This window comes from Tamandua tetradactyla, chromosome 15 (genome assembly GCF_023851605.1).
Source record: "Tamandua tetradactyla isolate mTamTet1 chromosome 15, mTamTet1.pri, whole genome shotgun sequence".
NCBI lineage: Eukaryota > Metazoa > Chordata > Mammalia > Pilosa > Myrmecophagidae > Tamandua > Tamandua tetradactyla.
Window position 1 is genome coordinate 82,443,764 of NC_135341.1, and position 27,669 is coordinate 82,471,432.

Genomic DNA, 27,669 nt, shown 5'->3' on the forward strand with positions numbered 1-27,669 from the left:
TAGCTGCTGGAATGCAACACACCAGAGACGCATTGGCTTTTAATAAAAGGAGATTTATTTCACTAGTTCTTCAGAGGAAAGACAGCTAACTTTCAACAGAGGTTCTTTCTTGCACGGGAAGGCACAGGGTGATCTCTGCTGGCCTTCTCTCCAGGCCTCTGGGTTCCAACAGCTTTCCCCAGGGTGATTGCTTCCTGCATCTCCAAAGGCCTGGGCTGAGTTGCGAGTGCTGAGATGAGGAATGCTGAGCTGCTTGGGCTGTGCTGCATAGCACTCTCTCATTTAAGCTTCCAGTCAATTTAATCAAACATCATTCACTGCAGCAGGCACCTCCTAGCCGACTGCAGATGTAATCAGCAACAGATGAAGTTCACATGCCATTGGCTTATGTCCACAGTAATAGATCTGGGAACCTTCACCTGGCCAAGTTAACACCTGACTCTAACTACCACACTGGGTGTGGTCTCTGCTGTGACAGCGGGTGGCCTGGGACAGGTGGTCCTGACTCTTGGGGATGGCAAGGGCACAAGATGAAGCAGCAGATGGCCTCCGCCGAGTGTAGCAGGCGTAGGAAGGAGGGAGGCCAGCGTCCCTGACGGGGCCTCTGCCCGTGCAGTTGCAGGGCACACTGAGGCTCATCCTCGAGCCCCTCCTGGTGGACAAGCCTTTCGTGGGAGCCGTGACTGTGTTCTTCCTTCAGAAGCCGGTGAGTGGGTGCACGGGTGGTGCCATGGTAGAGTGCCCACCTGCCATACGGGAGACCTGGGTTTGATTCCTGAACCATGCACCCCCCTCGCCCCCTCCCTGCAAAAATAAAACAACAAAAAACACGGGTGAGTCCCGGGACCTGGGGGCAGGCTGGGCTGCTCCCCATGAGTGAGCACATTGCCCAGACACTGGGTTCGAGCACAAGAAAGGGCCTTCCAAGTCCCACCTAGCCCTGAGCACTTCACACTCCTTATCCGGCAGCCCAAGGAGCCAGACTGCTCTCCCCCCAGGAGGAAGCAGCTCACAGAGAAGTCGCTTTGTGGAGTCACACAGGTGGCCTGAAATGCAGCAGAGACTCAAACTGTGACAGCTCCGAGTCCCGGCCGCCTGGGCCGTGTGCACTGGCCCCCCGCAGCAGCCCCTGTCCCACCCTAAGCTGAGGTTGGGCCCCATGGAGGCCTAAGCAGGGCTAGGAGGTGCCCTCCGCCCACCGGACCCCCCTCGGGGCGTGAGGCGCTCCGCAGTGTCTCAGCCCTGGCTTCCCGGCTCACTCGGGCTGACAGCTGCCCTCTGTCCCCGCAGCACCTGCAGATTAACTGGACGGGCCTGACCAACCTGCTGGATGCGCCAGGGATCAAGTGAGTGCCTGGGAGGCTGGGAGATGCCAAGCAGCCGCTCCTCCCTCTGCGGAGGGTCAGGGGGGCAGGGTAGGGACAGACACCCAGCCCTCCTCTTCCAGAGGGAAATCACCCTGGGTGGGTGGGAAGGGCAGGCCCTGTGCCCGGAACACACATGCATATGGGGGTGAGAATCGCTTTGCTAGATCTTGGCCTGAGGGGCACTGGGGTTCCTGGGCTGGTGTGGAGGGCAGGTTGGGGGTGAGGGAGGACGTTGGGGGTGGGGGCGGTGGCTCTGAGCAGATGAGCTGGGATCCCAGGCTGGGCCACAAGACTCATTACAGGCAGACACAGGCTCTGGGACTGGCGCAGCCAGACGGCTCTGGGCTCTGTTGCTTGGCCAAGTTAACTGAGCTCTCGGGGCTCTGCCTCAGGAGAAGGGGAGCCCGGTCTTCTACCTTGGGGTCCCTGTGGGAACGTCCTCATGTGTCTCAGTGGCACAGCAAGTGTAGACACAGGTTCCTTCTTTCCTCCTCACTCCACCCCTCCCCGCCCCACATGGTCTCCCACTCCACGGCTCAAAGCACCGGCCACTGAGGCGGGGCTGGTCTGGGGGAGCCCATCCTCCTGGGGCTGGGGTGGGAGTGGCAGAGAAGGGCTCTGGCCCGTGTAAGCACACCTGTCCAGGTGAGGCCGAGGCCTTGGGTAGCTGTCCCTGCCTGCTGGGAGGCCGCTCGCTCACTGGGGATCTTCCACTGATCCTGGCCCTTCTTGGGCAGGGAAACCAGTTGTGCATCGTTTCATTCAAAGAGCATTTATTGAGCACCTTCTGTATGCCTGTCCCGTTCTAGACACTTCCCGGACTCCTTGTCCTGGGGAGGTAGAGTCAGGGAAGGAAGGACCACGACAGCTGACCTTACACAGGCAGCGTCCCCGGCACCTTACGCAAGTTAACTCTCCTCATGACAGCCCCAGGAGGCAGGCATTATCATCCCCACTTTAGAGATTAGGAAACTGAGGTCCAGAGAGGCTAGTGACTTGCCCGGGTGGTGAATGGTGGAGCTGGGATCCCCACACAGGTTCTGGGGTGGCTACTGTGCCTTGAGGGACAAAGCAGGATTGGGGCAGGGGCTGCTGCTAGGTAGTGAGTAGTCAGGTGTGTCCGCCACCCCCCCCCCCCTGCCAATCCAGCGTGGCGGGGTTCAGGGCTGCCTTCTCCCAGTCAGGGCCCCGGTTCTGCTCCTGGCTGCAGCCCTGGGTAGAGGGCAGGCAGCGTGGGGCAGGGGTGCCACCCCTTGCGGCGGGTGACGCCTGCCGTCCGCAGCGATGTGTCGGACAGCCTGCTGGAGGACCTCATTGCCACCCACCTGGTGCTGCCCAACCGCGTGACGGTGCCCGTGAAGAGGGGCCTGGACGTGACTGAGCTGCGCTTCCCGCTGCCCCGCGTGAGTGCCCGGCGCTGCCAGGGGCCCCGAGCCCCGCGGGGGGGGCGGGCGGGCGGCGGGGAGGGCTCCTGACACCTGGGACGTGTCCCCGGTGCTCAGCCTGGTTCTGTCCTGAGGATGTGGTGTCCCCGTTTCATAGGGCGGACACTGAGGCTGGGAGGCTGGACGCTGGGAGGGCTGAGCCCAGGGTGCCGCTCCTTCCCCGCTCCTGCCCCCCCCACCTGTGCTGGGGACAGTGGCGTTGTCCCCTGTGAAGCCCAGGAGCCTCCCAGGGTCCTCTTAGGGGCATGGGGCTCTGCTGACCCTGGGAGGGCTCTGCCAGGTGTCCTGGGAAGGGGAACTGTGGGCTGAGGCGGGACGTGTGGCTTTCTTGGGTGGTGAGCCCCAGTGACCCCAGTCCTGGGCCCAGCTCAGGAGGCCCCGTGGGGACCGAGGCTGCGGGCCTAAGTGGCCTGGAGAGAGGGGGCGCCCCTCCCAGGGGGCCGTCAGCCCCAGGCACGCGCACGGGTCTGCGTGGACGCTGGGCCTGCTGCCTGCTCCTCCTCGGCTCCCGGGTGCTGGCGAGGCCCGCCTGGGTGCCGCCCGTCCCCGCGACGGTCGTGTGCGCCCTGTGGGGCGGCGTCCAGGCGGCACCTCCCCGCAGCGGTCGGGCGGGCGGCCCGCGGGACCCCCCCGCAGGGCCCCCTCCGCCCCCAGGTCTGGCTGCCCGCGGCTCCCGAGGACGCGCAGAGGCGGGACGCGGGCGCGCGCGCGCGCGCGCGCGCACACACACACACACACACACACACACACACACACACACACGGCGCCCCCGCCTCGGCCCCGCCCTCACTCCCTCCCCCTGCGTCTCCCCCCACTCCCAGCCGCGCACCCCAGACTTGGCTTTTCTGTCGCGCCCAAATTGTTTGGACAGGGTTGACCTCCTCACACTTTTCACATATTCTTTCCTTTTCTTCTTTTTTTTTTTCCAGTACATATCTCTAAAATATAAAAACCATTTCTTCCAACTGTAAAAACATTAGCATGATATTATCACGACACAATTTTAATTTCTTAATATCAAATATGCAGGCACTGTTATTTAATTTCCAATTATTTCCTTAATGTCATTTTTTGTGTGTTTGAATTGGGATCCAAATAAGACTCACACATTGTGGTGTTCGGTGGGTGTCACTTCAGTCTCTATTTTACTTTCTTTTTCTTTATTAGGGAAGTTCTGCATAAGATACAGGATTCCCATATACCATCCTACTATTAATATGTTGCACTGGTGTGGAACATTTGTTACAGCTGATGAAAGTGCATTTTTATAATAGCAGTATTAACTATGGTCTGTGGTTTAACTTAGGTTGTAGTTCCATGGATTTTTTTAAACATTTTTTTATTTTATTACCATATATACAACCTAACATTCAGATAAATATTTCAGAGCTGTGAATGACATCCACAATGTTGTGTTACCATCACCACTTCCGTTATGAAAGCATTTCCATCATTCCAAATAGGACCCCTGTATATTTTGAGCCTCCACTTTCCATTCCCCATTCCTGTCCCAGCTTCTAGTAACCTATATTCTAGATTCTGAATCTATGACTTTGCTTTTTCTAATTATTTTACATCAGTAAGGTCATATAATATTTGTCCTTTTGTCTCTAGCTTATTTCGTTCAACCATGATGTCTTCAAAGTTCATCTGTATTGTTATATGTATTAGGACTTCATTCCTTTTTACAGCTGAATAATATTCCAATGTGTGTGTGTATACCACATTTGATTTATCCATTCATCAGTTGATGCATACTTGGGTTCCTTCCATCTTTTGGCAATAGTAAATAATGCCACTATGAACAGTGGTGGGTGTGGAAATGTCTGTTCATGCCCCTGCTTTCAGTTCTCCTGGGTATATACCAAATAGCAGGACTGCCAGATTGTAGGGCAAGTCTTTACTTTGCTTTCTTAAAAACCACCAAATCATCTTCCAAAGTGGCTGTACGATTTTACATTCCACCAGCAGTGAGTAAGTGTTGCTATTTCTCCTCATCTCCACTATTTGTAGTTTCCTGTTTGTATAAAAGTGGACATTCTAATAGTGTGAAATGATATCTCATTGTGTTTTTTTAAAAAATTTTTCTTGTGAAAAATAAGACATATGTTAAAAAGCAAGGTATTTCAAAGCCCACCGCAACAATTAGTTATAGAACAGATTTCAGAGTTTGGTATGGGTTAGAGTTCCACAGCGTGAGGGTTTTCCTTCTAGCCACTCTAAGACACTGGAGACAGAAAGAAATATCAATATAATGATTCAGCTGTCATACTCATTTGTTAAATCCTATCTTCTCTGTTATAATTCCACCTACTCCTTTGAGCTTTCTCCCAATCTTTAGGGGTATTTGAGCTATGCCCATTCTAACTTTTTCATGTTGGAAAGGGGTACTGATAATATGGGATAGGGGATGGAACTAGTTGATGTTCTGGAGACGCTGGCCCCTTTGGGTTTCAGGACTTACTTGACCTAGGAACCCATCTGGAGTTGTAGGTTTCTGGAAAGTAATCCTAGTGCATGGGACCTCTGTAGAATCCCAGATAAAGCCCTAGGTATTCTTTAGGGTTGACAGGGATGGTTTTGATTAGGGTTTCACAAAGCATGATAAATAGCAATTACCTAGCTGCAGCTTGCATAATAGTAGCTTCCAGAATAGTCTCTGGACTCTATTTGAGCTCTCAGCCACTGATACCTTACTTGTTACAATTCTTTTCCCCCTTTTGATCAGAAGACATTGTTGATCCCACTGTGCCAGGGCGAGACTCATCCCTGGATGTCATGTCCCATGTAGAGGGGAGGGTAATGATTTCACTTGCAGAGTTGGGCTTAGAGAAAGAGAGGCCACATCTGAGCAACAAAAGAGGTCCTTTCCAAATAACTCTTAGGCTGACTATAGTTAGGCTTAGCTTTTCTGCTATGTAAATAAGGTTTACAAGAGCAAGCCTTAAGATTAAGGGCTTGGCCTATTGATTTGGGAGTCCCTAATGTTTGAGACAGTACCAGTGTTTTCCCCAGTGGTAAAGTTTAATAGTTCCATATTTTCTCTCCCATCCCTCAAGGGACTTTGCCGATACTTCTTTCTTTTTTGGCATGGGCAGGTACCAGGAATCGAACCTGGGTCTCTGGCATGGCAGGCAAGAACTCTGCCACTGAGCCACCATCACACCGCCCAATACTTTTAATTAGCAGAGTATGTTTAATTCAACATACTCTGAGATGTATCCAAGCATTACATTAAGCTATACAGAATGACAAGCCCTCATTCCCATTCTGGGCTTCTTGCATTTGGATTGTTTAAATGATCTATCTAGACTAGCTGAGAGAGATTACATGCTACAGAAAATTTAGGTTTTGGACAAAACAAACCTCTCTTTCTTTGGTCTCATAGAGTAGGTCAAGTTCTAAAATACAGACAATGTCTTCCTTACCCCTGCATTCTGGTTTACCTTAGTGCCCACCAGATCAGTTTCATTCTTAGCTCTAATTGAAGACTGATCTCTTTTTTAGTTTCTTTAACAGTTGTTGTATGTGGCAATGCTGACCTTCAGAACTGTGGAACTCCTACTCTGGGATTTAGGTGACACACAGGTACCCAAAATTCCAGGAAAACACCAGGTTATATATATATAGCACGGCCTCTCAAAATCTAGAAATGACACTTTCAACTCCAGACTGAATGTGACTGCTGTAAGAGCTTATGCTCTGGGCCCTAGTTTTCTTATAAGTATTTTCTAAATGAGACCATACAATAATTGCTGTTTTATTTCTGGCTTATTTTGCATCACATAATGTTCCACGGGTTCATTCACAACATCACATGCCTCCGACTTTGTTCCTTTCTATCAAGGTATACATCACAGTTTGTCATTCTACTTCTCAACTGCCACCTCCATCCTTTGGGCATCATGTATAATGTCCAAAATCAAGAGTCCATGTCTCACATTATCCTCACTTAGTGATATGATCAATTTTAGACAATTTTCATTGCTCCCAAGAGATAAATACCCAATAAACATACCCTCACCAAATAGAAAATCCAAACCTCCCTTAACTCTTACTCCCCCATCCCCATTATTTACCCCTGGTATTGCTGTGGTACTGTTGATGTCTTCCTGTTAAATATAGACCATAGCATGCAATAGCAGTTTTCCCCCTATACCCCCATATTATAAACTCTTTGTACAAGATTCATACCTTTGAAGTAGTTCTTGTAAGAACTTATTTGTATTTATAGTGCTAATCGGTGGGACACATGGCTCTATACAGCCCCTTTCAATTATGTTCACCTTCAATATGGCAATATTACTTATAGCCCCACTAATAAACTGCCTTCTCTTCTATCCATTTCTTACATTTAAGTTCAACTTCATTAGCTAACCATTCCCCCATCTCTAGTTTCCATGTATCTCTAGGTCCCCTATATTCCATATTATAAGCCTCTGAGTTTACCTTTACCAAGGTCATAAAAGTGAAATCACACAGTATCTATCTTTTTTTGTGTCTGGTATATTTCACTCAGCATTATGTCCTCAAGGTTCATCCATGTTGTCATGTGCTTCAGGACCTCATTTCATCTTACTGCTGCACAATATTCCATTGTATGTATGTACTACATTTTGTTTATCCACTTGTCTGTTGATGGGCACTTGGATTCTTTCCATCTTTTGGGAATTATGAACAATGCTGCTGTGAACATTGGTGTGCAAATTTCTGTTTGTGTCGCTGCTTTCGGCTCTTCTGGGTATATACCAGGTAGTGCTATTGCTGGGTCATAGGGCAGCTTGATATTTAGTTTTCCAAGGAGCCGCCAAACCGTCTTCCACAGCAGCTGTACCATGATGCATTCCCACTAGCAGTGAATGAGTGTTCCAGTTTCTCCACATCCTCTCCAACATTTGTAATTTCCTATTGTTTAATAGCAGCCATTCTTATAGGTGTGAGATGGTATCTGACTGTAGTCTTGATTTGCATTTCCCTTATAGTTAATGAAAATAAGCATCTCTTCATGTGCTTTTTAGCCATCTGTATTTGCTCTTCAGAAAAATGTTTGTTTATATCTTTAGCCCATTTTATAATTGGGCTGTTTGCTCTTTTGTTGTTGGGTTATATGATTTCTTTATGTATACAGGATATCAAACCTTATCTGATACGTGATTTCCAAATATTTTCTCTCATTGAGTTGGCTGCCTTTTCACCTTTTTGACAAAGTCTTTGAGGCACAAAAGCATTTGATTTTGAGGTGTTCCCATTTATCTATTTTTTCTTTTGTTGCTTGTGCTTTGGGTGTAAAGTTTAGGAAGCTACTCCTATTACTAGGTCTTGAAGATGTTTCCCTATATTTTCTTCTAGAAGCTTTATGTGCTAGTTCTTACATTTAGGTGTTTGATCCACTTTGAGTTAATTTTTGTATAGGGTGTAAGGTAAGGGTCCTCTTTCATTCTTTTGGTTATTGATATTCAGTTCTCCTGTGCCCATTTATTGAAAAGACTATTTTGTCCAGCTCAGTGGATTTGGGGCCTTGTTGAAGATCAGTTGACCATAGATTTGGTGGTCTATTTCTGCACTCACAATTCAATTCCATTGGTCAGTAGATCTATCTGTGTGCCAGTACCATGCTGTCTGACCACTGTGGCTTTATAATAAGTTTTAAAATCAGGAAGTGTTAATCTTCCCACTTCACTCTTCTCTCTAAGGATGTTTTTAGCTGTTTGAAGTCTCCTTTCCTTCCAAATGAATTTGATTTCTAGCTTTTCCAAGTCTTCAGAGTAGGTTTTGGAATTTTGATAGGTATTGCATTGAATCTATTGATCAGTTTGGGCAGAACTGACATCTTAACTACATTTAGCCTTCCTGTCCATGAGCGGGTGATGTCTTTCCACCTGTATAGATCTTCTTTGGTTTCCTTCAGTGAAGTTATGTAGTTTTCTGGATACAGGCCCTTTACATCCTTTACTTAAGTTTATTCCTAAATACTTGATTCTTTTAGTTGTGATTTTGAATGGAATTTTTTCCCTCCAGTCTTCTCCTCAGCTAGGTCATTGCTTGTGGATAGAAACAATACTGATTTTTGCATATTGATCTTGAATCCTACCACTTTGCAAAATTTACTATCTCAAGAAGCTTTGTCGTAGATTTCTCAGGATTTTTCAAGTATAGTGTCATGTCATCTGCAAATAATGAAAGTTTTACATCTTCCTTTCCAATTTGAATGTTGTGCTGGTTTGAAAAGAAGCATGCCCCCTAAGAAAAGCCATGTTTTAATATAAATCCCATTTCATAAAGGCAGAATAATCTCTATTCAATACTGTATGTTTGAAACTGTAATGAGATCATCTCCCTGGATGATGTGATTTAGTCAAGAATGGTTGTTAAACTGGATTAGGGGATGACATGTCTCCACCCATTTGGGTGGGTCTTGATTGGTTTATTGGAGTCCTATAAAAGAGGAAATATTTTGGAGAATGAGAGATTCAGAGAGAGCAGAGAATGCTGCAGCACCATGAAGCAGAGAGTCCACCAGTCAGTGACCTTTGGAGATGAAGAAGGAAAACGCCTCCCCAGGAGCTTCATGAAACCAGAAGCCAGGAGAGAAAGCTAGCAGATGACGCCGTGTTCGCCATGTGCCCTTCCAGATGAGAGAGAAGCCCTGAACTTCATCGGCCTTCTTGAACCAAGGTATCTTTCCCTGGATGCCTTTGATTGGACATTCCTATAGACTTGTTTTAATTGGGACATTTTCTTGGCCTTAGAACTATAAACTAGCAACTCATTAATTTCCCCATTTTAAAAAGCCATTCCATTCTTGGTATATTGTATTCTGGCAGCTAGCAAGCTAGAACAGATGTCTTTTATTTCTTTTTCCTACCTGATTGCTTTAGCTAAAACTTCTAGTACAATATTGAATAGCAGCGGTGAAATACAGGATCGTTATCTCGTTCCTGATCTGGGGGAAGGCTTTCAGTCTCTCTGCATTGAATACGGTGCTGGCTATGAGTTTTTCATATATGCCCTTTTTTTATATTGAGGAAGTTACCTTTGAGTCCTACCTTCTGAAGTATTTTTTTAGGAGAAAAATATGTTGAATTATGTTGAATGTTTTTCAGCATCAGTTGAGTTGATCATGTGATTTTGTTAATGTGCTGTATTACATTGATTGATTTTCTTGTGTTGGACCATCTTTGCATTCCTGGTATAAACTCCACATGGTAGTGATGGAAAATTCTTTCAATGTGCTATTGGACTTAATTTGCTAGTATTTTGTTGAGAATATTTGCACATCCATATTCATTAGGGAGATTGGCCTGTAGTTTTCATTTCTTATAGCATCTTTACCCAGTGTCGGTATTAGAGTGATGTTAGTTTCATAAAACAAGTTAGGTAGTAATCATTTTTTTTTTTCTTTCAATTTTTTGGAAGCATTTGAGCCGGATTGGTGTTAGTTCTTTTTGAAATCTTTTCTAAAATTCTCCTGTTAAGTCATCTGGCCCTGAACTTTTCTTTGTAGGAAGATTTTTGATAACTGACTGAATCTTTTTACTTGTGATTGGCTGGTTGAGATAATCTGTTTCTTCTCAGGTTAGTGAAGCTTGTCCAAGTGTTTCTAGGAATTTGTCCATTTCATCAAAGTCGTCTAGTTTGTTGCCAGCAAACTATGATTGTTCATAGTATCCTTTTATGATTTTTTTAAAATTTCCTCAGGGTCTGTGGTAAAGATCCGCTTCTGATTTTATTTATTTGTGTCCCTCTCTTTTTTCTTTGTCAGCCTAGCTAGGGGTCCATTGATTTGATTGATTTTCTGAAAGAAAAAAAAAACAACTTTGGGTTTTATTGATTCTATTATTCTTTTGTTCTTCAATTCATTTATTTCTGCTCTAATCTCTCTTATTTCTCTTCTGTTTGCTTTGGGGTTAGTTTGCTGTTCTTTCTCTAGTTCCTCCAGGTGAGCTGTTTAGTCCTCGATTTTTGCTCTTTCTTCTTTTTTAATATAGACACTTATGGCAATAATTGTCTCTCTCAGCACTGCCTTTGCATCTCATAAGTTCTGATATATTGTATTTGTATTTTCATTCATCTCCAGATAGTTACTAATTTCTCTAGCAATCTCTTCTTTGACCCACTGGTTGTTTAAGATTGCATTGTTTAATATCCATAGATTTGGCAATGTTCTGATACTTCAGGGGTTATTGATTTACCTTTATTTCATTGTGATCAGAGAAAGTGCTTTGAATAATTTCAATATTTTAAAATTTATTAAGCCCTGTATTTTTGCCCTAGCATGTCCTCAATCCTGGAAAATTTTTGATGAGCACCAGAGAAGAATGTATATCCTGGTGTTTGGGGGGTATAGATCTGTAAAATTTCTATTAGATCTAATTCATTTATCAAATTGTTTAAGTTCTCTATTTCCTTGTTGATCCTCTGTCTGGTTGTTCTATCTGTAGAGTGTGGTGTATTGAAGTCTTATAGTGTTATTGTTGAAACATCTGTCACTCCCTTCAGTTTTGTCAGTCTGTCTCATGTACTTTGGAGCTCCTTGATTGGGAACATAAACATTTTTGGTTATTATTTCTTCTTGGTGAATTGTCCCTTTTACTAATATGTAATGTCCTTCTTTTTCTCTTATGACTTCTTTACATTTAAAGTCTGTTTTGTCTGATATTAATATAGCTACTCCTGCTTTCTTTTGGTTACAGTTTGCATGGAACGTCTTTTTCCATCCTTTGACTTTCAATCTATTTGTATCCTTGGGTCTGAGTCTCTTGGAAGCAAAATCTAGATGGATCATATTTCTTCATCCTTTCATCCAATCTGTATCTTTTAATTGGCATGTTTAGTCCGTTAACATTCAAAGCTATTACTGTAAAGGCAATTCTTGAGTTCACCATCTTATCCTTTGGATTATATTTGTCAGATCTGTATATTCTTTTCCCTCTTTCTCTTTTTATTTTTTAAGTTCCCCTTACTGGTTCTCTTTGGTTCTGTGCCCTCCTCCAAACCTCCCTCTCCTATTTTTTTTTCCCCAGCCAACAAAACTCCCTTTAGTATTTCTTGTAGGGCAGGTGTCTTGTTGACAAATTCTCTGAACATTTGTTTGTCTGTGAAAACTTTGATCTCTCCCTCAGTTTTGAAGGATGGTTTTGCTGGGTAAGGAATTCTTGACTGGAAGTCTTTCTCTTTCAGGATCTTAAATATATCATACCACTGCCTTCTCGTCTCCAACTCAGTCTTATGTGGTTTCCCTTGTGTGTAGTAAATTGGTTTTCTCTTGTTGCTTTCAGGACTCTGCTTCTCTTGAAAATTTGATAGACTGATTAGTGTGTGTCTTGGGGAAGGCCTATTGGATTTACTCTATTTGGGGCTTGTTGATTTGCATATTTATGTCTTTTATAAGGGTTGGGAAGTTGTCCCCCATTATCTCCTAAACTAATCTTCTAGCCTTTTACTCTTCTCTTCTCCTTCTGGGACATCAGTGATTCTTATATTTGCATGCTTCATGTTGTCCATTTCCATGAGATCCAATTTAAGTGTTTCCATCTTTTTGTTGTTTGTTCTTTTGGGCACTTGAAATCGATTTTGTCGACAAAAGAACTGTCCTCCGGTTCACTGATTCTTTGTACTGCCTCTTCAAACCTGCTGTTGTGCATCTCTGGTATATTTTTTATTTGTTCTACAGTATCTTTCATCTCTGTGATATCTGCTGTTTTTCTGTTTATTCTTTCGAATTCTTCTTTAGGCTCTTTTAGTGTCTTCTTGATCTCCTTTATGTCATTAGCCAACCCATTGATTTTATTTAATAGAGTTGTATGAACCTCTTTGCTTAGTTGTTCCAAAGTCTATGTCTCATCTGGTGTTTTAATTTGGTCATTAGGCTGGGCTATATCTGTCTGCATTTTCATATGCTTTGTGATTTTCTGTTGCATTTGAAACATGTAATCTCTTGATAGGGTTACTGTGGAAGTTGATTCCTTCCGTGGTCTAAGATGTTGTATTTGTGGGACGGGTGTGGGACAAAATGTGCATTGGCAGGGTGCAGTGGCAGGGCGTGGAGCTGGGCTAGGTGTGGGGTGGGGGGTGCTATGCTGGTGCCCGGGAGCATGGGGTGTGGTGTGTGGGGTTGTGAGGTGGTAGCACAAGGGCTGTGGGGATGGAGTGCAGCTCAGTCAGGCCTTTGAAGCACAGGCCTGTGCAGTCATGGCATGGGGGCCATGGAGGTAGGGCACAGCGGGAGGATGATCTGAAGAGCTGTGTGGGTGCACTGGGCGTGCGGGTGGTGGTGCATGGGTGTGCAGGGAATAGGGGTGTTTGGTATGGGGGCCTGGGTGTGTGTGTGGAGTGTGGGTGTCGTGGGGGTTGGAGCATGGTTTCAGGGCACGGAGGTCGGGGTGCAGGGAGCTGGGGGCCGGGTGCTGGGGTTGCAGTTGGGGTGCTGGGGATGTGTCACAAATTAGCACATAAGTGGAGTGTGGACAGCTGGGGCAAGGGTATGCACGTGCGCGGGGCATGGGGGAGTTGCTGGGGAAGGGATGCGCACATGCCTGGGGTGGGGGTTGTGTGGCACAGGTGCACATGTGAGTGCCTGCGGGCAAGGGTGTGCAGGGGGCAGGGCCAGGGGTGGGGGTGAGGAGACACGGGTCAGGGTGTCACAGGTCACAGGCAGTGGGTCTCAGGTATGGGGGTGGTGGGCGCTGGTCACAGGGGCTGGGTGGCATGCGTGGTTGTGGCGTGTTCAAGAAACACAGCTGGGCTCACTTCCTCGTCCCTGACTCCCTCTCCCTGCACTCCTGAGGGCTTCAGGCCTCAGTTTGGAAAGGGGCTGTTAGGCTCTTCGTGCTGGCTGACGGTCCCGGGGCCCAGAACCTCAGTTCCTCAGCTTTGTCAACCGGGGCCTCCCTGTGTGGTGTACAAGACCCTCCCAAGTCATTTGCACCCTGGAACGCTGCCCCAGTCGTTCTTCTGTCACTTCTCTAGCTGTTCCTTGGAGCAGGGGTGACCTTGGCCTATCCTATTCTGCCATCTTCCTGGAAATTCTCAATTGTGGTTTTGATTTGCATTTCCCTAATAGCTAGTGGAGATGAGCAGGTTTTCATATGCTTTTTGGTCATCTCTATTTCCTTTCTGGAAAAATGTCTATTTATGTCTTTTGCCCAGTTTTTAAACTGGGTTGTCTTTTTATTGTTGAATTATAGGATTGCTTTGTATAATTTGGATATCAAACCCTTGTCAGGTAGGTGGTTTTCAAATATTTTCTCCTGTTGAGTTGGCTGCCTTTTCACCCTTTTGGCAAAGTCATTTAAGGCACAGAAATATTTTGAGGGGGTCCCACTTATCTGTTTTTCTTTCATTGCTTATGCTTTGGGTGTAAGGTCTAGAAAACTACTGCCTGTTGCTAGGTTCTAAAGACTTTTCCCTCCATTTTCTTCTAGGAGTTTTGTGGTACTGGATCTTATACTTAAGTCTTTGATACATTCTTTGACTTTTCTATAGGGTGTGAGATGGGGGTCCTCTCATCCTTCTGGATATGGATATCCAGTTTCCCCAGCACCATTTATTGAGGAGACTGTTCTGTCCTAGTCAGATGGACTAGGGAGGCATATCAAAAATCAATTGACCATAGATCTGGGTTTTTATTTTTAAACTCTCAATTTGATTCCATTGATCAATATATCTATCTTTGTGCTCGTATCATGCTGTTTTGACCACTGTGGCTTCATGATATGCTTCAGAGTCAAGAAGTGTGAGTCCTCCCATTTCATTCTTGTTTTTCAAGATGTTTTTGGCTGAGACTCCTTTCCCTTCCAAATAAATTTGAAAATTTCCTCTCAGCACTTTTGTGATATCCCATAAGTTTTGGTATATGGTTTTCTCGTTTTCATTTGTCTCATGATATTTACTGATTTCTCCTGCATTCTCATCTTTGAACCACTGATTTTTTTAAGTGTGTTTTGCTTAACTTCTATATATTTGTGCATTTTCCAGTTCTCTGGCTATTTCCTGATTCCCAGCTTCACTCCATTATGATCAGAGAAAGTGTTTTGTATGATTTAAATTTAAGTCCTGCTTTGTGTCGCAGCATGTGGTCTATTCTGGAGAATGTTCCATGAGCACTTGAGAAAATGAATATCTTCTGTTTGGGGGTGCCGTGTTCTATATATGTCTGTGGGGTCTACTTCATTTATCATATTATTTAGATTCTCTGTTTCCTCATCACTGATCCTCTGTTCAAATGTTCCATCTGTTGAAGAGAGTGGTGTGTTGAAGTCTCCCACTATTATTGTAGAGATGTCTGTTGCTCTCTTCAGATTTGCCAGTGTTTGTCTCATGTACTTTGTATCACCTTGGTTAGATTCATAGATATTTATGATTGTTATTTTTTCTTGATGAATTGCCCCTTTTATTAATATATAGTGTTCTTCCTTGTCTCTTACAAATTTTTGCATTTAAAGCCTTTTGTCTGTTATTAGTATAGCTAGCCCAGTTTTTTTCTTTCTTTTTTTGCGTGGAATATTTTTTCCATCCTTCCACTTTCATCCTATTTGTGTCTTTGGGTCTAAAATGAGTCTCTAGTAAACAGCATATAGAAGGATCATATTTTTTTAAGCTGTTTTCTGCTGAACTGTGTCTTTTGACTAGGAAGTTTAATCCATTAGCCTAAAATGTTATTACTGTAAAAGCAGTACTTCATCCATTTTATCCTTTGGCTTTTATTTGTCACATCTGTTTTTTCTCTCTTTTTATCCTTTTTGTTACCCTTACTGATAGTCTTTCATTTCTATTTTCTTCTCCAAGCCTCTCTCTCCTATTTTTTTTTTTTTTTTTTTGGCTAGCAGAACTCCTTTTAGTATTTCTTGTAGGGGAAGGTTTCCTATTAATGAATTCTCTCAGCTTCTGTTCATCTGTGCATATTTTAAGCTCTCTCTCATTTTAAATTTTGTGGTGTTCCCATTATCTATTTCTTTTTTCATTGCTCTTGCTTTGTGTGTAAAGTCTAGGAAACCATCTCCTATCACGAGATTTATAAGATATTTCCCTACATTTTCTTCTAAAATTTTTATGGTCTTAGCTCTAATTTTTAGGTCTTTGATCCATTATGAGTTAATTCTTATATATGGTGTGAGACATGGATCCTCTTTCATTCTTTTGCATATGAATCTCCAGTTCTCCAAACACCATTTATAGAACAGGCCGCTCTGTCCCAGTTGGGTTGGCTTGACCACCTTATCAAAGATCAAATGTCCACAGATAAGAGGGTCTATATCTGAACACACCATTTGATTCCATTGGTCAGCGTATCTATCTTTATTATAGTACCATGTTGTTTTGACCACTGTAGCTTTGTAATATGTTTTGAAGACAGATAGTGTAAGACTTCCCACTTCAGTTTTTCTTTCTCAAGATATTTTTAGCTATTTGGGATACCCTGCCCTTTATTGGTTTTTCTGTTTCTGCAAAGTGAGTTGTTGGGATTTTAATAAGTATTGCTTTGAATCTATAATCTTGAACCCTGCCACTTTGCTAAATTCATTTATTAACTCTAATAGCTTTGCTGTAGATTTTTTGGGGATTTTTCGACATGGAGTATCATGTCATCTACAAACAGTGAAAGTTTTTCTTCCTTTCTAATTTGGATGCCTTTTATTTCTTTTTCCTTGTCTAATTGCTTTGGCTAGAAATTCCAGACGCAGAATATGGAGTTCATATGGAATGAATTTGAATATGAGTATTCCATATTCAAATGTGGAATAACGGTGGTGACATTTGGCATCCTCGTCTTGTTTCTGATCTAGGAGGGAAAGCTTTCAGTCTTTCCCCATTGAGGATGATGTTAACTGTGGGTTTTTCATATATTCCCTCTATCATGTTGAGGACATTCCCTTCTATTCCTATCATTTGAATTGTTTTCATGAAGAAAGGATGTTGAATTTTGTCAAATGCCCTTTCTGTTTCAATCGAGATGATCATGTGGTTTTTCTGCTTTGACTTATTGATATGGTATATTACATTAATTGATTTTCTTGTGTTGGACCAGCTTTGCATACCTGGAATAAACCCCATTTAGTCATAGTGTATAATTCTTTTAATGTGCTGCTGAATTTGATTTGCAAGTATTCTATTGAGGATTTTTGCATCTATAGTCATTAAAGAGATTGGTCTGTAATTTTGTTTTCGTGTAGTATCTTTGTCTGACTTTGGCATTAGGGTGATGTTGGCTTTATTGAATGAATTAGGTAGCTTTCCATCCTCTTCCATTTTCTTGAAGTGTTTGAGCAGTACTGGTACTAATTCTTTCTTGAATGTTTGATAGAATTCACGTGTGAAGCCATCTGGTCCTGGACTTTTCTTTTTTGAGAGCTTCTTGTTGACTAATTCAATGTCTTCACTTGTGATTGGTTTGTTGAGTTGTCTGTTTCTTCTCAAGTCAATGTTGGTTGTTCATGCTTTTCTAGGAAGTTATCCATTTCATCTATGCTGTCTAGTTTATTAGCATATATATGGTTGCTCATAGTATCTTCTCATTACCTCCTTTATTTTTGCGGGGTCAGTGGTTATGTCTTCTCTTCCATTTCTGATTTTATTTATTTCCATCCTCTCTCTCTCTCATCATCACATAGTTGTGTATTCATTATAGAACATCTGTATCACTCCAGAAAAAGAAATAAAAAGAAAAAGAAAAACTCATACATCGCATACTCCTACCCCTTCCTTTCATAGACCACTAGTATTTCCATCTACCCAATTTATGTTACCCCTTATTTGACTTATCTGGGCCCCTCAAGGAGGTGAAGACATTGCTGGAGCCTGTAAAGCACCAGGGGAATGCAAATTTATCTGCAATGAAATCTCATTGTGTACATTTGAAGGGCATCCTTTTGGAGCTGCTGTGAATGAATTTGGAATGATACTGTATATTCTTCTCTCATGGAGGATTGCTGCCCTGGATAATTTCAAAACATCGCTCACAATATCATCAAACAGGGGTCAGAATCCACCAGATGGAAGCAGATTGGCCTTGATTGGATCTGGGGTGATCTCAGAGCTGGAATCCAGCAAGTTTATATAGACAAAGTATGACAAAATATAGATATATGGAACTCTACAGTCATGTTTATAACTATTGTCTAAGTGTACACCGGTCAAAGCAAGTACGAGGAGCTGGGGTCCCTCCTTCAAATCTGAGAAGGGCCAAGACACCCAGAGGAGCTCCGTTTGTTGGCCTGGAATTACACAAATGACTCAAAGAATTTCAGAAGAACTGCTGGACAAATCTTCTAAAAGATGGAGGAGAATTGATGGATGAGAGTGTACTGGAATTCTCCACTCAACAATAGGAAAATAATCGATTTTCAAACAAAGTGGTGAATGGAATTTGTGCCTGCCTCAATCAACTTTGGATTTGCTGTGACTGTGATTAAGGATGAAAAGGAATATATGAACTCTATTCCCTGCATTGATGACTTGCAGAGATTGTCTGCTCTGGCCATTGAATAAACAGGTAACAAATGCTGTTTTAAAACTAATTGAAAAGGAAAGAAATGGTGAAACCATCAATACAAGACTGATTAGTGGAGCTGTACAGTCTTACATGCAATTGGGGCTGAATGAAGATCATGCAAAGGGCCCCACATTAACAGTGCATAAAGAATCCTTTGAATCTCAAATTTTGGCTGACACAGATTTTATACAAGAGAGAGTAGTAAATTCTTGCAGCAGAGGCCAGTTACCGAATATATGAAAAAGGCAGAAGCCTGTCTACTTGAGGAACAATGAAGAGTTAAAGTTTGTTTTCATGAAAGCACACAAGATGAATTAGCAAGGAAATGTGAGCAGGCATTCATTGAAAAATACTTGGAAATTTTCCACACAGAATTTCAGAATTTATTGGATGTCGACAAAAATGAAGATCTGGGTCAAATGTATAATCTTGTTTCTTAGAATTGAAAAAACTTCCGGAGACACATTCATAATCAGGTCTTGCAGCAATTAAAAAGTGTGGAGAAGCCACATTAAATGACCCTAAAATGTACGCACAGACAGGGTTGGATGTTCATAAAAAATACAATGCCCTGTTAATGTCAGCCTTCAACAATGGTACTGGCTTGTGGCTGCTTCATAAACAACAATGCAGTTAACCAAAATGGCTCAATCATCCAGTAAATCCCCTGAGTTGCTGGCTCGGTACTGTGATTCCTTGTTGAAGAAAAGTTCTAAGAACCCAGCAGAGGCTGAACTAGAAGGTACACTCACAGTGTAGACAAGTTATGGTTGTCTTCAAGTACATAGAGGATAAAGTTGTATTTCAAAAGTCCTGTGCTGGGCAGGCCATGGTGGCTCAGTGGCACAGTTCTCACCTGCCATGCGGAGACCTGGGTTCGATTCCTAGTGCCTGCCCATGCAAAAAATAAAAATAAAAAAAGTCGTATGCAAAAATGTTGGCCAAAAGACGCGTCCACGAGAACAGTGCACATGATGATGCTGCAGCAAGCATGATCTCTGAATTAAAGCAAGCTTGTGGTTTTGAGTAGCCCTCTCAACTTCATCAGGTGTTTCAGGCCATCAGTGTAAGCAAAGACTTGCATGAGCAATTCAGAAAGCACCTGACAAATTCTGACCCCCCTGGATTTCAGTATTCCAGTTCTGAGCTCCAGATCATGACCCTTTGAGCCATCCCGTACATTTGCTTTGCCATCAGACTTGGAACGTAGTTATCAGCAATTTATGGTGTTTTATGCTAGCCATCACAGTGGCAGAAAATTGACGTGGTTATCTCGGCTGTCTAAAGGAGAACTGGTTACTCACTGCTTCACAAGCAGATTTACCTTCTAGGCATCTGCGTTCCAGATGGCAATCCTGCTTCAGGACAGCACAGGAGATGCCTGCACTGTACAGCAGGTGGCTGATAGCATCCAAATTAAAATGGATATTTTGGCACAAGTCCTACAGATTTTATTGAAGTCAAAATTACTGGTCTTGGAAGACAAAAATGCAAATGTTAATGAGGTGGAACTGAAACCAGATATCTTAATAAAACTATTTCTTGGTTATGAAAATAAGAAATTGTGTTAACATCAATGTACCAACAAAACCGAACAAAAGCAGGAATAACAAACCACCCACAAAAATATTGATTTGGGCGGCTATATTGAGAATTACGAAAATGAAGAAAGGTTCTAAAACACCAGCAGTTACTTGAAGAAGTGCTGATTCAGTTCTCCTCAAGATTCAAGCCTTGGGTTCCAGTAATGAGGACGTGCATTGACATTCTGATTGAGAAGGAATATTTGGAGCGAGTCGATGGTATAAAGGACACCTGCAGTTCCTTCTAGAGGGGTCTGACTCTGTGACCCGCAGCAAATAGTTCATGATGGAAAGAATGAAAACAACTCAAGTTTACAGAAACCAGCCTGCTGCCATTTGGTCCTCCCTTTTAAAAACTGAGACCAAGACTCCCATCAGCTAGTTTCACATTTACAGCGGAACTGCTCAGGACTGATACATTTCAAGTCTGTAAACGTGGACACCAATGCCATTCAACCTAATTTAAGATCAGAGGGGAATTGAGCCTTCCATGCTGAGGGCTGCAGGCTCCTGCATTTAAATCAATACGCTGGCTGCACGATCATCAGCTGCCACCTTAGGCAGCACTGCTTTAAGAGCAAGTCTGAATGGACCCACATGTAATGTGCTATGAAAACCATCTGTATAGTGTATTTCAGTTTTTAATGTGTGGAAATAAAATTAAATGATTTCTGTACTAAAAAAAAAGAAGGCTGCTGGAACACAGCTCAACAGTTTCAGGTACTTCCCTCCAGCCACTCCAATACACCACAAACTAAAAAGGAATATCTATATAATGCATAAGAATAACCTCCAGGATAACCTCTTGACTCTGTAAGAAAATCTCTCAGCCACTGAGACTTTATTTTGTCTTATTTCTCTCTTCCCCGTTTTGGTCAAGACGGCTTTCTCTATCCCATGATGCCAGGCCCTGGCTCATGTTGATTTGATTTTTGATGAGATTTCTCATGTCTGTTTGAACATTCTGAATTAATTGTTTCAACTCCTGTATCTCATTTGAATTGCTGGTTTGTTCCATTGACTGGGCCATACTTTGATTTTTCTAGTATGATTTGTCACTTTTTGCTGGTGCCTAGACATTTAATTTCCTTAATTAGCTTATTCTGGAGGCTGTTTTCACTCTTTCACCCAGGGTCTTTTTTTGTGTGTTATGGCTTTGTTCTCTGTTCTTTGACACTCAGTTCAACTTATTGTAGACCTCTAGCAAAGCTTCTGTTGAACTGATCAGAATTTTTCCGTTCTTGTTTTCTGTTTCTTCCCCTGCCTATTTTTTTGAGGAGGGTCTCATCAGATACGATCGAACCCAGTCAGATTATCCCAGAGCAGACAAGCTCCCATCTCAGGGAGAGGGTAGCCTCCCAGTATAAAGCTTCCCTGAGGGTGAGACCCAGCAGGTTGTCAGATCTTTCTATGAAGCCTCTACACTGTGCTTTTCCCCACCCCTGCTCTGCCCAGCATGTGGCCCTTGAGTGCCTGCAGCTTCCCACCAGTGTAAAGTGATGCAGTACCGTTAATTTCAGCAGCTGCTCTCTGCAGGTGCTGTGGTTGAGACAGGCTGTCGTAGAAGGCAGGCTGAAGCAGCTTCTGTTTCCAGCCCCTGGGACCTGAATTCCCTGAAAGAGGGCATTCACTTGAGCTAGGCCCTGCCCTCCTTTTCTTGAGGAAGATACACTCTTTAGGGAACTGTCCCCATTCCCTATTTACTTTATCTCTCTGACATGCCTTAATTCTGCCCTTACCTAGGGCAGTGCTGGGGCCTGAAAATGCTCACAGTTCTATCTAATGAACTGTTTAGAAGTTTTTAAAAAACAAACAAGCAAAACTTTTCAGAGCCAGATCCCCACTCCCTGTGTTTACCAGTCAAGAGCTGGAGTTGGTACGTGGCTCTGTGTGTCCCCAGGCTCTATGTGTCCCCTTTTCTTGGGATCCACCCCTTTTCCAGTATTTTGTGCTGTCCAACTCAAAAAGCCTCTGTTTTTTACTCCCTGCTGTCAGCCCTGCCCTCTCTCTACTAGGGTGAAAACTCCTGTTTCCTTTAGTGCTTATTCCAAGTTTATCTGTGCCTGGGGCCTGTTTTCAGTAGCCAGAATTTGTTAATTCTGCAACTGGAGCTTGGCTGAGCTAAGCCCTTGCTGCTGGCAAAGTCTGTTTCCTTTCTCCTTGTGGAACAAGCCTGCTGTGTCTGTGGGGGAGGGGCGCCGGCCTCTGCAGCTTGGGAGACTTACAGCTCGGTGGGGTTCTCAGCCATTCTGCCCGTTCCAGATTGGTGCACGATATGTGTTCAGTCACCGATGTCCCCCAGGAGTTGTTCCAGACCATTCCTGGCTATTTACTAGCTAGTCTGGAGGACAAACTAAATTCCACACCTCACTATGCTGCCATCTTGCCCCGCCTCTCTCCCTCATTTTGGAAGCATTTTTTTTTTTCTGGTTAAAGAATACTTGGCTGGCAAATTTTCTCTTTCAGTATCTTAAATATATCATGCCACTGCCTCCTTGCCTCCATATGTCTCACAGAAGTCAGCACTTAGCCTCTTATGGCTTCCCTTTATGTGGTGACTCACTCTTCTCTTGCTGCTTTCAGAATTCTCTCTTTCTCTTTGGAATTTGACATATGTGTCTGAAATGGGTCTATTTGGATTTATTCTATTTGAAATACTTTGTGCTTCTTCAGTTTGCATATTGATGTCTTTTATGAGGGTTGGGAATTTTTCAGCCATTATTTCCGCAAATATTCTTTTTGGCCCCTTTATCTTTTCTTTTGGGACACCTGTGTGCATATATTTGAGTGCTTTGGGTTGTCAATAATTTCCCTGAGGGCCTACTCACATTTTTCCTTTTTTCTCTCCATTTATTCTTTTGTCTATTGAAATTCACTTGCTCTGTCTTCTAGCTCACTGATCCTTTCTTCTGCGCCTCCAGTCTGCTTTTGTGTGTCTCTAGTATGTCTTCAATTTCATCTACAGTGTCTTTCTTTTCCACAACATTTGTTATATTCTGTGTATTCCTTCAGACTCTTCCTTATGGTCTAGTGTCTTCTCCTTTATTTCTTTAGTCGTCTCATTAAAATTGTTTAGGAGATTTGTTTGAACATCTCTGATTAGTTGTTTCCAATTCTGTATCTCCTCCCACTTCTCATTTTGTCATATGGCTTGGCCATATCTTCTCATTTCTTAGTATGTCTCATAATTGGTGTATGGGCATCTGAGTATCTTGATAAGATTATTTTGAAAGTTGGTTTCCCTCTTTTGTCTGCGATTTTGTTTTTGATTGGGTTCATTGTAAAGATCTTCTTTGTCACTTGGTTTGTCAGTATTTCCTAGCCAAAATAGGACGGGCGTTCCACATATGGCACACAGACCAGTTGCAAAGGGCCCTGGGGAGCGATTCAGGAAAGCAGCTTCCCAAGACTACACTTTACTAGCCTTCCTTGTAGATGGCACTCTCTGGCAACCTATTCCCCTACAGCCCTACAAAGGTAAGCTATTATTTTTAGCCCCCGTCCCCTCTGTCTCTGAAGCCAGTGGAAATAACAGCACTGTGATGTTGTGAGCATTTGTCCAGAAAGTACTCAGACTGTGGGCCCCATGGCCCAATTTTACCAACCAACAGTTGGATCAGAACTGTGCTTTGTGCCCTCTGCTCCAGGGTGGGTGGGCTTGCGTCACTCTCCCATTCTGCAGCAGCCATTTGGGCAGGACCTGGGCTGACCAGAAGCTGCTAGCCTTGAGGGTGGGGCCGTGCGCAGGGAGCTGCAGGGAGTTGAGGCGCTCACTCTAGGTTCTCTGTGTGTGGGAGCAGTGGTGACACGGATGCCCCAGGCTTCTGCCTGAAAATGATCAAGGCTGCGGGACCCAGCAGGTCAACTTCACGGGCCAATAGTTGGATCAGATCTGTGCTGCCTCCCTGTTCCTTTCCCCCATCTCTCCCAGTCTGCAGCAGCCACCCGGCTAAGAAGCTGGCTGACCCAGAGCTGCTGGCTTTGGGGGTGGAGGGTAGGTACCAGGGGCGATGGCTGGAGTCAGCCACTCACTCAGCACAGTTCCTCTGTTTCTTCAGCCAGGTTTCCCTTGTTTGTTGAGATGACTCTTCCCTGGTCTCCCAAGCCCCAGATCCACTGCTTTGGCCATTTCTCTCTGTTCTCTAGGTGTTTTGGTGGAGGAGTGAATTCTGCCTCTCCTTATTCCACCATCCCAGAAGTCTCTGTGACCCCAGGGCTTTTAATTAACTTCTTCTTAAACCTGTACCCACCTTCTCCCATGCCATGATGCCAGGAATGATAGAATATCACTATTTTAGTTTTCTAAAGCTGCTGTAATGCAATATACCAGAAATGGGCTGGATTTTAACAATGGGAATTTATTAGTTTACAAACTTACAGTTCTGAGGCCATGAGAATGTCCAAATTAAGGCATCATCAAAATGATACTTCCTGAGGATAGGTTGCTGGCGATCCTAGACCCTGCTGTCATGTGGCACGGCACATGCTGGTATCTGCTGGCCTCTCCCTTCTCTTCTGGGTTTTGTTTGCTTTCAGTTTCTGGCTTCTGGGGCTTTCTCTTTTAGCTTCTGTCTCTCTCTTTTTTCTGTCTGAGTTCCATTTCCTTATAAAAGACTCCACTAAGAGGATCAAGTCCACCCCGCATGAGGTGGGTCATGTCTCAAGATCCTTGTCAACAAAAGATGGTATTTACAGTGGGCCCACACCCACAGGAATGGATTAGCTTGGAAAACATGGTCTACTGGGGTACATGACATCTTCAAACTATCATAATTACACATTTGCGTTATCCCATACTACATGTCTCATACTCTCAGAATAGCAGTGCAAATACCATCACCTGTGTCAGAATTATTGAAACCATTCTGTCCTAATGGTTTCTCCCCTTTGGGATATATTGCCAAATTACTATGTTTTAAAGTTACTTGGAATAGTTCTGCTCTATGTGTTTGTGACATCTGGCTATGCATATTTATATTGATTTGTTTCGTTCCATTTTCTATTTGGGGGCTTATTTTTTTTTACTTTAGTTATTTTTACAATTATGTAAAATATTTGTACACTTCCGAAGTCCAATATACAAAACATATTTTAAAACATTTTTATTATAAAATATAGCATATATATAAAGCAAAGATAGAAAAAACAATAATCTACAAAGCACACTTCAACAAGTAGTTACAGAACAGATCCCGGAGTTTGTTGTGGGCTACCATGTCACCAACTCAGATATTTTTTTCCTTCTAGCTGCTCTAAAACACTGGAGGCTAGAAGGAATATTAATATAGTGAATCAGCAGCCATGCTCATTTGTTAATTCACATTTTGTTTGTTATTCCTCCTCCTTCTCTTCTGATCCCTCTCCTAATCTATAGGGATCTGGAGGCAATGCCTGTTCTTTTTCATGTTGAGAAGGGGTGTGGACACTAAAGGAAAGAGAGATATGATCAATCGATAATCTTGGAGAGGCTCGACTCTCTGGATTTCAGGATTTACCCAAAACATTATATTTTAAGGAGTCTGGCTTCTACCTCTTGTCTCCTCTACCAAACACCACCCTCTCCCCATAAATAATGGTGTATCCTTTCATCTTTTTTCCACTATTTGTTTTGCAATATAAGTAGGTACCTAAATATTGTTATGTTTTATGTTTATAAAAATAAAATATATGCTTATATTTCTATTCCATTTTCCTTTGCTAGATGGCAACATATATACAGTTTTACCCATCTTGCTTTTGTCACTTAACATGTCATGGAGGTCACTCCTTCAGAGTAGATGCTGTAGGCCTTCCTCATTCTTTTATATGGCTGCATAATACTCCACTGTATTAATGTCCTGAAGTTTATTTAGCCAGTTCCCTATTGATGGGCAGTTGTGCTGTGTCTGGTCTTTTCCTGTTAGAAATAGCCTGTGTACCTATCTATTTTTGCACGTTTATATTTATGCCAATATAGCTTTGGAATAGATTCCTAGAAATGGGATTGCTGGGTCAAAAGGTAGATATATATATTTCCTGGCATTTAGAACAAAAAGGCGAAATTCTACACAGGCAGTGTATCTGATTTTTCTTAATTCCCATGCTCTGTTCTTTCATAGAGTTATATGCTTTCATTTCTTTTTCTTTTTTTTAATATGCTGTATGGTGGGTGTCACATTTCAATCTTTTTCCATGTATCCCCTTATTGCAGCACCATTTGTTGAATTGTTGTTTGGTTGGTTTTTCTTCTGTTTGTTTGGGAAGTGCATGGACCAGGAATTGAACCCAGGTCTCCTGCATGGCAGGCAAGAATTCTACCACTGAACTACCCTTGTACCCATTTCATTTCTTTTTAACAACCATCCACATGAGCATGGGGAAAGGGTTGTGCTGGTGAGACCCAGTGCTGGGGTCTTTGTGAGCACATGGACCCACTGCCAGCAGCAGGCAGTGCCACAGGGATGGGTACACCTGGGCATCAGGTAGAAGTGATGTTGGGACTTGGACTATGTGTGGGTTACAGGGAGCAGGCTGGAGTAACGGAGGAAACCTCTTTGGGTGGCATGGTCATTGGCACAGCAGGAAAAAGTACCTGCCATTGAATAAAACATTCATGTGGCAAGTCTGAAATGGGGGTGAGGGGCACGGTGAGCAGGGACATGGGTGGGCATCTTGGTACAGAAGAGAAAGCCCTGTCTGGGCTGGGAGTGGACTGGCTGTCCTGCCCCTGCATCACCCACCATGTGGCCTTGGCCAGGTCACTGTTGCCTCTGTCTCTCCATCCAGACCATGGAGAGGGTAGGGTAGGGAGATCTCTGATGGCTTGGTGCTCGTGTTCCAGGTCTTGAGGGCTGGCACAGCCCAGGTTGCAGCTGTGACCTACTGGTTGGGCATTTTTCAGGGGGTGATCAGAGTTTACTTACTGGAGGCAGAGGAGCTGGCCCAGAAGGACAACTTCCTGGGCCTCGGAGGCAAGTCAGACCCCTATGCCAAAGTGAGCATCGGCCTGCAGCATTTCCGGAGCAGGACCATCTACAGGAGCCTGAACCCCACCTGGAACGAGGTGTTCGAGGTGAGGGTGTCCCTGGTCACTCTTGGCTCCCCTGATGCTCTCCAAGTCGGGCTCTGGCTTGCGCTGAGCACAGATGGGGTGGGCCTTGCCCTCGCAGTTCTTCCACGTCCATGGGGGCAACACTGGGCTAGAGGAGTGGGCCTGGGAGGCCAGGCAGCTCTACCTAGGAGGGAAGGTCTGTGTAATTCCTACTTCCCTTAGCCACCAGCAGCACAGGTGGGGCTGCTCTGGCCCTGCTGGCGGGAAAAGGTCTTACCTCTTTTCCCCACAAAGGTCAACTTTGTTGGAAATTTTCAAATAAAAAGAAAAGACTCATAGGTACAGTTCTGCCCACTTCCTCTCAGCCCACCCTGCCAGAGCCCAGCACCAGAGTCTGAGGTTCTTTAAGCCCAAACACTGTCCCTCCTGTTTGTGAGGGGCAGGGGGTCTCACAGGCTGCTAAAGCCTTGCAGTCCCTCCAGATTACAGCTCCATGGGGCTGCCTCCTAATAGAGCCCCTATAATCCCCACAACAGCATGTGGGTGGTCTGCTCTACTTGGGGGGTGGCAGCAAAAGCAGTGGTGATAAAAGTCTCCGACACTCAGGGCTGGGGTGCTGATGGGAAAGTGCTCTGGGAGCTGGAAGCCTCCTGCAGAACAAATCGCAGTCCCTGCCCCCTGAGCACTGGCCCTCCCATGGGCTTGCATATGGAGTGTCTAATCCTCCCCCATGCGCCCCCCACAGCAGAGGGGC

At 44.0% G+C, this 27,669-nt stretch overlaps 1 protein-coding gene and 1 pseudogene across 1 annotated transcript in view; both read left to right on the plus strand.

Moving 5' to 3' along the window:
* Positions 1–27,669, plus strand: part of ESYT3 (extended synaptotagmin 3) — a 66,104-nt gene that overhangs the window by 21,603 nt on the left and 16,832 nt on the right. Inside the window, exons 6-9 of the mRNA XM_077130250.1 lie at positions 617–706; positions 1,291–1,346; positions 2,650–2,770; positions 26,766–26,936. Coding sequence (XP_076986365.1) covers positions 617–706; positions 1,291–1,346; positions 2,650–2,770; positions 26,766–26,936 — 438 coding nt within the window. The remainder of the gene's footprint in view (positions 1–616; positions 707–1,290; positions 1,347–2,649; positions 2,771–26,765; positions 26,937–27,669) is intronic.
* On the plus strand, positions 17,600–20,776 carry LOC143657650 (cullin-1-like; annotated as a pseudogene).